Source organism: Puntigrus tetrazona, chromosome 3, assembly GCF_018831695.1.
Source record: "Puntigrus tetrazona isolate hp1 chromosome 3, ASM1883169v1, whole genome shotgun sequence".
Lineage (NCBI taxonomy): Eukaryota > Metazoa > Chordata > Actinopteri > Cypriniformes > Cyprinidae > Puntigrus > Puntigrus tetrazona.
The window spans coordinates 13,621,467-13,633,866 of NC_056701.1; the positions used below are offsets into that span (position 1 = coordinate 13,621,467).

Consider the following 12,400-nt stretch of genomic DNA (forward strand, 5'->3'; position numbering starts at 1 on the left):
TCTTCATATGTGTGTGTGAACAGTGCAAAGGATTTCACTCTCATGTACAGATTCGCTAGCGTGGACTTACCTGTTTTTGCCATTATGATGAGCGAGCTATTTAAATGTCACTGGAAGTGCAATAGAACATTGGAATTTCAAAAGCTGACATTTGAACTGAAGCGTATGTGTTTGTGGTGGCATTAATGCTGTTGTTATTGTTTTCACTGTTGTTGTTTTCAAAAGCATCATGAATGACACCCTAACACGCCATTGACATGTGGAACATATTTCTGTATCAGTATGAGTGTAAAGGTCTCACACGCGCGTCCATGCATTCATATTTACTCCTAACACCATGATGGAAAGACCAGTTTTGGGGCTTTTTCCAATTCCCATATTGGTGTAACTGGTGGATCAGTAAAAAATGTTGGCCAATGTGCTTCATTCAATAGACCAGATTGATTCTGTTATCATTTAATCATGTTGTTCCAAACTTCGACTGGATTTTTGTGGAATGCATAAGAAGATATTTTGAATTATGTTCTTTTTGCTCTTTTACAATAAAAGTGGACTGAATCTTGAAGCTTTGAAAATTAACAATATACACTGTTATTAATATGGCTTCAGATGCAGTATATTTGCTTGATGAAGTCATTATTCACAGATAATAATCCCCTCCTGTGAGCTGTTAACCACTAAAAGGTCTGACTGAAATGATTATTTATACATAAATCAGATACCATTGCTTTTCAAGAGCTTTCAGTGAAGTCTAAAATTTCTGTAAATTAATTAAATTTGATCATGTGGCTTTAAATAATGTATGATACTTTTATGGTGCTTTTTGCCTGTTTTAGAGGACTTTAAATTATTTTTATGTTTTTTAATATATGTATATATATATAGATAGATAGATAAATATAGATAGATTTGGAATGACATGAATGGCAGTAAATCATAACAGACTGACTTCAATTTTTTTTAAATATACTCTTATAAATAACGGCTCTTTATTGACATTTATGATCCACTGAATTACCTTTAACATCTATTGAATTTTTTCATTGCTCAAACGGTTATTTTTTGTCTAAAAAGTTTTTCACAGTAATGGCCATTGCACAATTTTCGTCCAAAATGTTCAGTTTGCTGGTCTATTCAACAGTATAGGTATCCATGTCTCTAGAACTGCTGTTCAGTAATCTACAGCACCTGTCACAGCCCTTACATTCACACCCATTGTCATATTTTATTTGTTCTCTTTTACGTTCTACTTGACCATGTTCATCACCCCCCATCCATTACATGCCTCTCTTGTTCTTCTCTCCCTCCTGCAGTGTGGCCGGGATGCAGAGAACTTTGACCGCTTTTTCACCCGCCATCCACCGGTTCTCACCCCTCCAGACCAGGAGGTCATCATGAACCTCGACCAAGACGAGTTCGAGGGCTTTTCCTTCATAAACCCTGAATACCCTGCCATGGAAGCCCAGAGTTAGGGGCGACCTCCTAAAACTAACCCAGCCCTCCATCAAACTCCCTCTTCATCAAACCTCCTTACGTTTATGTACCATACACTCCATAAAATGGGCACGTGTATGTATATAAACAGCCATGCACAAAAACTAAACCATCTATATACATATGCATGCAAAATTTCGATATTCGTAGATTAGCCTGAAGGTCGCTGTCGGCTTTCACGACATCCCATTGAGTGTGTCCATGCTGGAGGAACGTTCCAATCTAAAGGCTGTCTTTATACTATTTGTACTCTACGGCTTTCCTGAATGTGGTGTGTATTGCATAGCTCTCTTCTAAACTATCCTCAGATGTGTGTGTGTTTTGAGCACCGCCGGTGTTCAGATTCAGCCATTTGCACTAAAGGTGCATGAATCGCAGATGAGGTGCACAATGGCTAGCCTCGCTCTTCTTATCCAGCCTGTGACAGTGATATTCTGCTGATTTTATACGCAAACTATTTTGCCTGTTTCAAGAAGAATGCAAACTCGAAAGGTTTTTGCATGACGATTTTTTTTTTTTGCCCGAACGTTTATGATACACATGTCCTTAGTTAGCTCTGTGGTGAACCCTAGTCTTGCTCTAATCTCTGACTTGCATTGTACAGTCAACTAGATAACAAAAATTGACCAAAGTTTTTCTTTCTCTTTTTTTTTGGAAGCATGAGTAAATCTGACTTTTTTTTTAGGATGCCTGTACCCTGTTTGCGTGTATGTATGAGCCAGTAGAGCTTAATGGATGTGCCTGATTGTGGTAGTGATCTGCTTTTTTTTTTTTTGCCTGATCATCTCACACCATCAGCAAACACTCACCCATGTACAGGAAGCATGACTCCTGTGATGGTTCCCGTTGGCTCCTACTTGTTTAACACTTGACTTCTGCTTAAAGGTCAGCCGGATTTTATCGAGAGGTATTTGACAGGCACATTAAATATCAACTACCTCCTGCTTGAGACAATTACAGATTGAGACAGGACGAGAACAAGTGCTAATATCAGAAACGAGCTAGCGCTGTAGCCAATAACCTTTAAAAGACCCGTCGGCCATGTATTACTGACCCCTATGTTAGATATGCATGTTTTTAACGGGTACGGTCGGGAAGCATTTTTCAACATCATTGGGGTTTACGATGACAAAGAGATGAGTAGTCACCCATGGGTAATATCTCTGGATTTCATTGAAGAGCTTGTGCATGAGCAAATTAGTCTAGTTGGGACGCATTGATATAGCTTCACTTCGCTCGAACGATTCCATCTTGAAGCTCGTCAATAGAGACCCGCTGCATTATATTATGTTGAAACTTGCTACGTGAAAACCCTGAAAGAATACCACAACACAATAACGCGCTTCAAAGGCGAAGAGAAGAACAGGATATAAAGACGACGAATAAATTGCAGCACAATTAGACGGTGTAGCTGTGGAAATAAAACATTTCAAGCGTGTAAACATTGCTCATAAGCGACAATAGGGGTCCGTTGAAGCTATCTGTTGTTGTGTTAATGGGTCCAACACGGGCTGGTCAGTGCTTTAATACAGTGTCCTAATTTAGCATGCTGACAACTCCGATACGACAGTCGGTCTAGAAACGCGAGCACTGTTCATGTCAGCGGTAACAGCAGCGAAGTCCCTGTGTGGAACAGATACCGTATCACTAAATAGAGCTGGAAAGGCCACAAGAGCCACACATCCACAGAAACGGGTCAGATCCTCTCAGACATCAGAGTTCCCTGAGCGGTTATCTGTGCTGACTAGCGGCCAGTGGCTTTTATTGGAAACCACTGGGGCTTCATATCATATCTTCATCATAGGATTTCAGGGAAGGGATAACCTCTCTAAAATGGCGAAGGTTTCCAGATATGTTTGCAGGATAAGACACTTTTGGTTAAAACAAAGCAAACAAAAAGAAAAAAGGGGGAAGAAAATGTTGTGCATTTTGTCATTTCTGCCAAAAAAATAGCAAGCAGTTCAATTTAGGGCTTTGATATTATTATTTTTTTTAAGTGTCTTATAATAATATAAGCAAATAAAATGTGTCAAATGTTCTTAAATGTCATGAATTTTATGTGGTCAGTATTGTAGATAAAAATAAATGAAAAAGGTCTTTTTTTTTGTCTTTTCTATTCCAATGTGCATAGAAGCTTTATGCATGAACTAGCCTATAGTGTTTTAGCGAGTGCTCTTGACCTTTCTGTGTGCTTTGCTTCATACATCCTCAATGCTTTTCTTGTGCCAAAGTATTTTCCATAAAAAAAAAAAAAAAAAAAAAACACGAGTATGCATTTAAATAAAACTGGAACATCAATAGCCTTTGTTTGGTCTTGCGTTGTTTGAGTGTATATAACCTTGAGATTTAAGCATACATCTAATATGGACTCTGGAAACACAAAAGACCCTGATGTGACATTTTATTCGATCACATTAAGCATTATTTGTATGTGTTTCTGAACCGCTTGGCAGAGGAAGTCTTGTCAATTTGCTCAGAGCATCGCCCGTATAAAACCAACTTGGACGGTGTGCAGCACGTGCCCACGCTAAGCTCTGCATATTTCATGCCTGCCACTTAACATGAGAACATTTCATCCCGTTCCACCGCCATTCAGCCAATGACATATGGGAAGAACATACATAAGGGTGGGTGAAAACTAGAGAGACGTTTTATATGCCGTATTAAACATGCTGCAAAGCTGTATCGCGAAAATTGGAGCGGTGGTTGGCCTTCTTATGTAAGTAGCACCGTAAAAATCAGCATGGGGGTCTCGGGGATCTTTCAAACTTGTTGTTTTTATATATGTGCGGTACACAGTTGAGTCTGGCACTCCTTACAAGAGTGTTAATTAATTCTGAATGTCGCAGCCTCAAATTAAATGAGTCGGTTAGCACGAAGTGTGTGCGGCTTATCAGCTGAAAACAGGTCAGCGTTTGATACTGCTGTTCTCTTCTTGCGCTGACATCAGCTCGCCGCTAATCCGCTCCTTTATAGAAAGCTCTGTGCCTTAGTATCGCACAAAATTACAGAATCACGATTGGAATTAAAGCCTGGCAAAACGAACACCTTGGATTTAAAGGAGGGTGTCTCGTCTTTTCTCTCCTACCTGAGAGCTTTTTTTTATTATTATCGTTCCCTTCGGGGCTTTTGGTACAGCGTGCATCTCGAACTCTATCTCTGCTGTTTATCTGTATGAGAAATTCAGATGGGCTCTGCTGAGGTACAAACGTCTCATCCTGGTATTCTCGACGTGTCAACGTCCCTTGTTCCGCTGTCATCCACCACTATCTTATATGTCCACGTGCATCATAGCCTGTTTATGGGAACTGAGCTGCTCAGTGCGCCCGTGCTAATCTCATCTTGTCAAACAGACCTGTATCTAATCAACACAGAATGGCACTGGCCTGCATCAGCATGGCAAGCTAGCATGGATATTCCTGTCAACTGAGACCATTTTGGACCATCATTCATCTCTAATTAGTGTCATTTATCATTTAGTGGCGCTTCAGGTTGACAAATATTTTGTTGGATGTTCTTTTTACGCTCTTTGATCTGTTATATCCATTCTGATGTTAACGGTTTACACATTTTTTCCGTTCCTGGCACCCAGCACTACACCTGTGCCCACATACCTCTGACGGTCAATTGCCAGTTTAGGTATCTAAATGTGGATTTATGACTGATGCTGTTATCTGTTATCTAACACATTTTTTAAACTTTGTTACAAATTTTGTCATCAGCATAACAACTTAAAATAGTGAACAATGGTATTTTTGCTGGTTTTCTTATGCCATATGTATATGTTCATTTTACTATATTATATTTTTACTATATTTTAGTTTTCTGAACATTGCATTCACATTTATTTTATTTACTTCAGTGCATTACGAAACTTTTATTACCAGATGCTTTTCTTCTTTTCTTTTTCTTTCTTAGGCATTTATTTTTCTGAACCTTTTCTGAATAATTTTCTTTTTTTATTAACTCATATATTTATGTTTACATATTTAAAATTCAGAAACCCCATTTATTTCTCGAGCAAGATTAAATTTAGCATCCCAGGCTTGTGGGCTGTCAAGACTTTTAGACCTCACTGTACTTTTAATGTATCACACTTATACACGGATCCGTGCAACAGTAGACAGATTTACAGACTCATTAACTCTGCAGGATAATGACTAGATTTAAAACTATTCAGAATCACGTCTGCGTTGACCTACAGTCCTGAGGTTTCCATGCTAATGCCCAGTGCCATTTTTCTCTGAACTGTTTGGCTCTTGAGAGCCCAGGTAATCTAGTGGCCATCACTCTGGAGTTGTGGCTTTTGTGCTTCGGTGTGCTGTGGTGTGCTTGAACCGGCAAATGGACATAAGGTAGGAAATGTGCTTCTGTTGTTGTATCATATATCTTCCTCCTGTCTACTGTATTCTTTCTGTCTGGAGCTGTTTTTATCCATGTGCGGGGTGCCAGGAGAGATCTCAAACGCTCTTCTGGACCGTCTCTCTTCCCCAGTTTTTTCTTGTTTGATGTGATCTGCATACCAATATTTGGAGTCATATGTCTTCTCTGCGTCTGTGATCTTGGTTGTTTGTAAATCCTTTTTGCTGTGCTTTGACGGCACTCTCATCTCTCTCTGTCTTGCTCACCTGAAAGCGACTTGTCTCTGTTCTTTGTCATTTTAAGGTGCTGTGTTCATTGCCTTGGAAAAAAAAAGAAAAAAGAAAGATCACACTGCCTTGTCGTTGTTGGTTTATTGTCTTTAAAACATGCTGAATGTTTCTTTAATACCGAGCATTAGGCTTCCTGAAACAGCTCTGCACTTCCCACAATTCCCTTGGGCCCACCATTGACCAGAAAGCTGAATTATTTAGCTGGAAATAATAACTTAACTGAATTGCATTGTTTTTCCGAGACAGGCTTCATTTTTGGCCTTATTATCCAAGTAGACATCCAACAGACTGTGATTAATTTGTGAGAAAGGTTAGCACTCGTGTATATATACTGGGCCACCATGATTATTCTCTGTGCTTCTCTTGATGTCTAAAAGTCAGTGTGAACTGCAATTTGCAAGCAATTTTACTTCCAGAACGTGACATATTTTCAAGTGAAAAAGGATATTCAACAAGAAAAAAATTCTGAAATAGCCTGCAGCATTGGCAAAAAAAAAAAGGAACATAATTTCAGAATGAGAGCAAGTTATTGCATTTTGATTAAAGATTATAAAACAAACAAAAACAATAGTTTGGTTCAGAATAATGTGCATTGATGAATTGTTTACAATACGACCAGGAACATGAAATAAGAGAGTAAATAGAGTCAAGCTGGCTTGCGCAATCCCATTTCTTCCTCAGAGTAAAAAATAAATACATATTCTCAGTTAGACTAATGGTTTTGCAATTCATATGAAATAAAATTGTCAGATGTAAAGTTGCCAAAAATTGTGAGATCTCCAAGAGCAGACATGGCCATGTGTAAATTTTATGGGTCTAGCTTCTGGTGTCATTTGTTTCCAGCTATTTTTAAAAATGCTCAGTTTGCTGCTTGATACTGGTGTGTCTTATTATCTTAATTATTAACACGCTGGTTTATAATGCAAACAGTTTTACTGTTTACCGCATATTGTTCTTGTTATTTTCGTATAGCGATGAACTGGAATGAACTGGAAGTCATTCACAGAAAACAGCATACTTCTGTGCTGAAAAATAAGGTAGATCAAGTCGACATTTCTAGAAATGGTAACGTTTGCGATTATGCAGGTGCAACGTGGAGAAATTTACAAAATAGTGAGATGTAAACTGCAACTATAAGAAAGTCACAATTGTGAGGTATAAGGTCGGTATTCAAGTCTCCCCAGTTGTGTGACATGAAGGCACAGTTATGAGAAACAGTAAGAATTGTTAAAAAATAGTGACAGTTGTGAGATATAAAGTCACAATTATGACTGTCAAACATATCGTTGCAGTTATGAGAAGTGGTCATAATAGCAAGATATGAATGCACAAGGGATGCACTGAATGTTCGGCTAATAACCGAAAAAAAAAAAATATATTTTGCAGAACAATGACGTGATGTAATCAAATATACTCAAACGCTAAGTAAATAAACCGCAGACCGTAATGTTTTCTAGCCAGAGTTCAAAGTCCAAATCTCTGCTAAAAGTGTGTTACTCGTCAGCTTCTAGGTAACATTTTCATGACAAAATAAGAAAAGTAAGACAGTAATAATGATAACAATAATTACAACAGCTATATTAATACATATATCATAACACTTTAATTGTATATACGGTAAACATATGCCCGATTCAAGAAGGGGGTCTCAAATGGCAAAAAACTGTTTTAATAACTTATTTATTTTAAGATAAATTGTGCTTTGTTGGTACAGTTGTAGGTATATTTTGAAAAACCTTTAGCGTTAAGTAAATTTTTGGCAATTAATTTGTTTTCTTTAAAAAAGCTAGACAAAACAATAAAAAGCACATTTGGGCTATTTAATTTTTTTTCATTTTGTTCGGCCAAGAATTTTCATTTCGGTGCATCCCTCGAATGCACAGTTCATGTGCGAAATAGTCAAAATGGTTTATAGATTATAAAAACATTCAAATGTGCAATTAGTAGAAATAGTCACATATGTGGGATAAATTGTGAAATTTTGAAAAAAAAAATTGTAACCGTGAGATATGAGTGCACGTTTATAAGGAAGTCACAGTAGTCAGACGTGAAGATGAACTCACAAGCAGGAGATATAATGTGCAATTGCGAGAGCAAAATTCTCCCTTAATGTTCACATATTTTGATTTATTTATTTTACTCTGAGGCAGAAACATGCTCCCATATCGACTTTACTGAGCACAGTAAAGCACAGTACAATGTAGTGGCGTTCATTCAGAAATGTTTTTTTTTTTTTTTTTTTTTTTTTTTCTCCCCTATAGTTTGAGATGACAGCCCCACCACCATATATCAAACACATTTCTACAAGACAACATAGCTTGGCGCTCCGTGTACATTTGTGTATTGGTACGCAGTATTTGCGTCGCCGAAGCTTTCTTGCTCCACTGATGCTTAGCATATTGAGCACGACCCCTCCCCCCACGCTAGAGTTTCCTTTGCCTTTGTGGATTTACATTGCCAAGCAGTGCATTAACAATGTCTAGCCCCAGAGAAGGCCCAGTCCTCTCTCCTTTTCCCTGTTATTTTTTTCTTCTCTCCATCTCTTCCACACCTTCTGTCGCATTCCCTCCATCCCTTTCTAGCTAACTCTGACCCACCTTAGCTCCTTTCTTTCCTTCTTTTAGTCTGTGTCTTTCCCTCGCCGTCCTCCCACTCATTGTGTGTGTGTGTGTGTGTGTGTCCTCTGAGCCAGGCTGGCTCTTCCCTCGGGCGCGCTGGCACACAAGGCCACAGCAGCAGTAGCGCAGCAGAGAGGAATTCTCCCAGTAAGAACAGGCCTGTGGGCCTAACAAACCGTCTGCCCCTTTCATTTAGACTCCTCTCGCAGAGAGAGACAGAGACACAGGCATATAGAGTAAAAGAGAAAGGCCAGCAGTGCCTACGCTTTAGCATCTCATAAAAGAAACGGCAGCACATAGTGTGTCAATGCAGCAGCACTGGATGGGGACTGTCAGTGAGATATGAGTCTCATCAGTGGCCTGGGTGTCTTTTTAAGTGCTTGCGTGTTATAGCTTCTTCTCCTGAAGTGGAATCCCTTCTTTTTTGGCACATAATTCCTCTTCAGTCTTTAACACAGCTGGGCTTTTGCCTAGAGTCTACTTTTCATCAGCTTCTTATTTAATGTGGGTAATTGTGGATTTTTAAGGGACAGTTCAGCCGAAAATTAACATACTGTCTTTATTTACTCGCCTCATGTTAATCCAAAGCCATAATTGGTCATTTTTTTTTTCTCAATAAATCTATAAATATTTATAGATAAATATTTATAGATTTATTGAGAAAAAAAAAAAAAAATATATATATATATATATATTTTTTTTTTTTTTTTTTTGTAACAAAAATATTAAGTAATTGTTTTTAACATTGATAAGAAATGACAAACCCCAAGTTTATTAACAGTAATGTGTATATTTTTCTCTTTATGGCAGTTCATAATGACCATGTGCTGTCTAGCTCCAAAAAGATCATTTGTTATAAGCCACACAATATCTTAGAGGTCTGACATCATAACATCATTGTTTGGCAAAATACCTAAAAATCAATGATGTTCTGTGTTGCTGACTTCTGATATGACTGATACTTCTTAATGTTGCTTTCACGGTGTTTTTAGAGCTTGACAGATGTGGCCAAATGGAAAAAGCTGCATTAAAATTCTTCAAAAATGTCTTCCATTGTGTTTAAGTACAAAAAAAACATAACATCTAGCAGGTTTGTAACAACATGCAAACAAGTATATAATGGCAGAATTGGCATTTTTGGCTGAACTAACCCTTTCAAATCCTTTTAAATATTGTTCTGAATGCAGCTAACACCCCTCCTCTTTCTTTTTTTTCCAGCGAAACAGCCGAGATACTTGCAACTTTGACCGGGAGTTCACAAAAATGGCCGTCGAGCTCACACCCACCGACAAGCTGTTTATCATGAATCTGGACCAGGACGAGTTCCTGGGGTTCTCCTACACCAACCCGGAGTATGTCAATCCCGCTCAGGGTTAATCGAGCGAGCGTACCAGAGACTGCCGGTCGTGAATCTCTCTGTCTGCCTGTATGTGTGTGACATGTATGCTCAGGGTCGTGAAAGCTCACTCATATTACTGTAACAGGATTTTACCAAAGGGCTCAGGTGGACCACCTCAGTGTATAGCTGTGCGGTATTCAGACATGTTTCCAAGGGGCCAGAATTCAAGCAGTCTGTCCCACCACAAGTCAAACAAGTTTCCCTCTTCCTGGCGTTCACGCCAGAAACCCCCAGCTTCACGAGATTGCATTCAGTGTTTGGTGTTTATACGACGGTAAACGTGGCCTATGCAACAAACGAGGAACAAACACGACTAACCCCGAGTGAGCAATTTGAAAAACAACAATGCAGCCTTCAATTATTTATTTGTGGTTCATTATTTTTCCCCCTGTTTGGTCTCTATTTGAGCTGAGCTAATGTTTAATTCACTGGCTTAAACCCATTATACCAAAATATTATTACCTCCCACACATGACTTGAGCTGGCGCTCCCGTGCAGCCTGTGTGAAGTGCTGAATCCCAGGCAGAAGTGTCCGCACTATTGTGACATTCAGGGAGAGGGAACGAGAAAAAAAAAATATGTCAAGATGGTTGCAAAGTGAAAATGTCATTATCATTCGTAACTCTGTGTTTCAGGAAGGATTCATATCACTGGGTTTGGGGAGAGCGGAGATTTGTAAAGCTACTAGTTCATATTTCAGTATCCTTGAGGAACGAGGATTAGATCAAACGCAGCCGACGCCGTCTTGCAATACAGAATTCAAATAGTACATAACTGTGTATCTATGCACCTTGTAGGAAACACAATGTGCCATTTTCCAAGGGACTTCAGCATCCCTGTGATTTCAAATGCTTAATTTGCATGATTGCAATAGTTTGTTTATCCTCTAGGCATAATACTTTTGGATGTATCTATCATTCAGCCGAAAAGACTCTGGTTTTCAATCACAGAAAAATCATGCTCGCATTTCCGAACGCTTGGTCTAGATCAGTCGTATATAGCAATGTGATTTGAGTCCGCCACCTATGTGCACTGATGACTCATAGGCTTTGTGTAAATAATGTAACTAAGCACTTTCTGAAGAAAAAAGAAAACATATTTCTTAGCTACCTTCTCATTCGTTTAAAAGATAATGGCATACTGTTATTAAGGTTCTGCATGTTCGGATTTATTATCACTACACATTAATGGCTTGTAATTTGTTCCCTGCATCATCTTGTTTTTGTTTTTGTTTTTTTTGCTTTTTTTTTAGTATGTAAACATATTCATGTGTCTCAAAGATCCCTGGTCAAACCTCTAATGAAAACGACTTTGAGATTAGATGCACATAAATCGATAGCCTTCTCTCTCCTGAATAAGCGGAGCTGGATTGATCTGTTCTGCCTACTCCTGTACAGATCCTAACCTCTCTAGTGCTGTGTGTGTGTAGCGGTGCTGTCTCCGTGAGGTGAATAGTTGCAGTGTTTTGATTGGGCTTAGTGTCACTAGCCTTCATTTTATACTCGCCGTGTGGCTGCCCGGTAGTGCTATCCTATAATGCTGCCCGAGACCCGTTCGCTCCGCTGAAAGTTAAGCTGCCGCGTATCGATTGGACAATTATCAAAAAGAGAAATAAAAGGCATATATCAGTTGACACTGTGGAGCGTGGGGTGAGTGCGAGGTGATTTAAAGGGAGAATTTCGCGAGCTTAAAGGCGCAGAGTGTCTGCTTAATTGCCAGCCGAACAGTTTATGACTTTGAGGTCAGCTCCAGGGATAAAGGATGCGAGGTCTCGGAAGCCACAAACACATAGATAGTGGACGAGATGCTAGGTAAACCATTAAAGTTATAACTTATTGATGTATTTATGAGAGAAAATGTAATATGTTCTATTTATAATACAGATATTCAATGTAAAACTGTGGTTTTGTCTGGTTCCTGTGTGAATGGTCTTCAAAACGACGACAACGTAAGATCCGGTTATTTAGTGTTGTGTTAATTATTTAAGAAACACATCAGTGCAGTGACCACTTCTTACTAATGAATAGTTGCTTATTAGCATGCCTATTATTCACAAACTGGCTGTTTAATAGTATTTATATAGCATATATTCTGCTTGAGCCTATTCTACATCCCTTATTCTTCACAATACCCAAACTTAAGAAATGCTTTACTAATAATTAGCAATAAGCAGTGAATTAGTTGTTTGAGTTGTTAACAGTTTGTTAATAGCAACAATAGGATCTTAAAGTGTGACC

At 38.7% G+C, this 12,400-nt stretch overlaps 1 protein-coding gene across 2 annotated transcripts in view; it reads left to right on the forward strand.

Moving 5' to 3' along the window:
- Positions 1-12,061, forward strand: part of prkcbb (protein kinase C, beta b) — a 100,958-nt gene extending 88,897 nt beyond the window's left edge. The window contains exon 17 of one of the 2 annotated variants that reach the window (XM_043233748.1): positions 9,983-12,061. In XM_043233748.1, coding sequence (XP_043089683.1) covers positions 9,983-10,141 — 159 coding nt within the window. In that variant the 3' untranslated portion in view covers positions 10,142-12,061. Of the gene's footprint in view, positions 1-1,313; positions 3,793-9,982 lie in introns of those variants that run through there. The other variant, XM_043233747.1, reaches the window with a different exon arrangement.
- Positions 12,062-12,400: the final 339 nt, after the last annotated feature.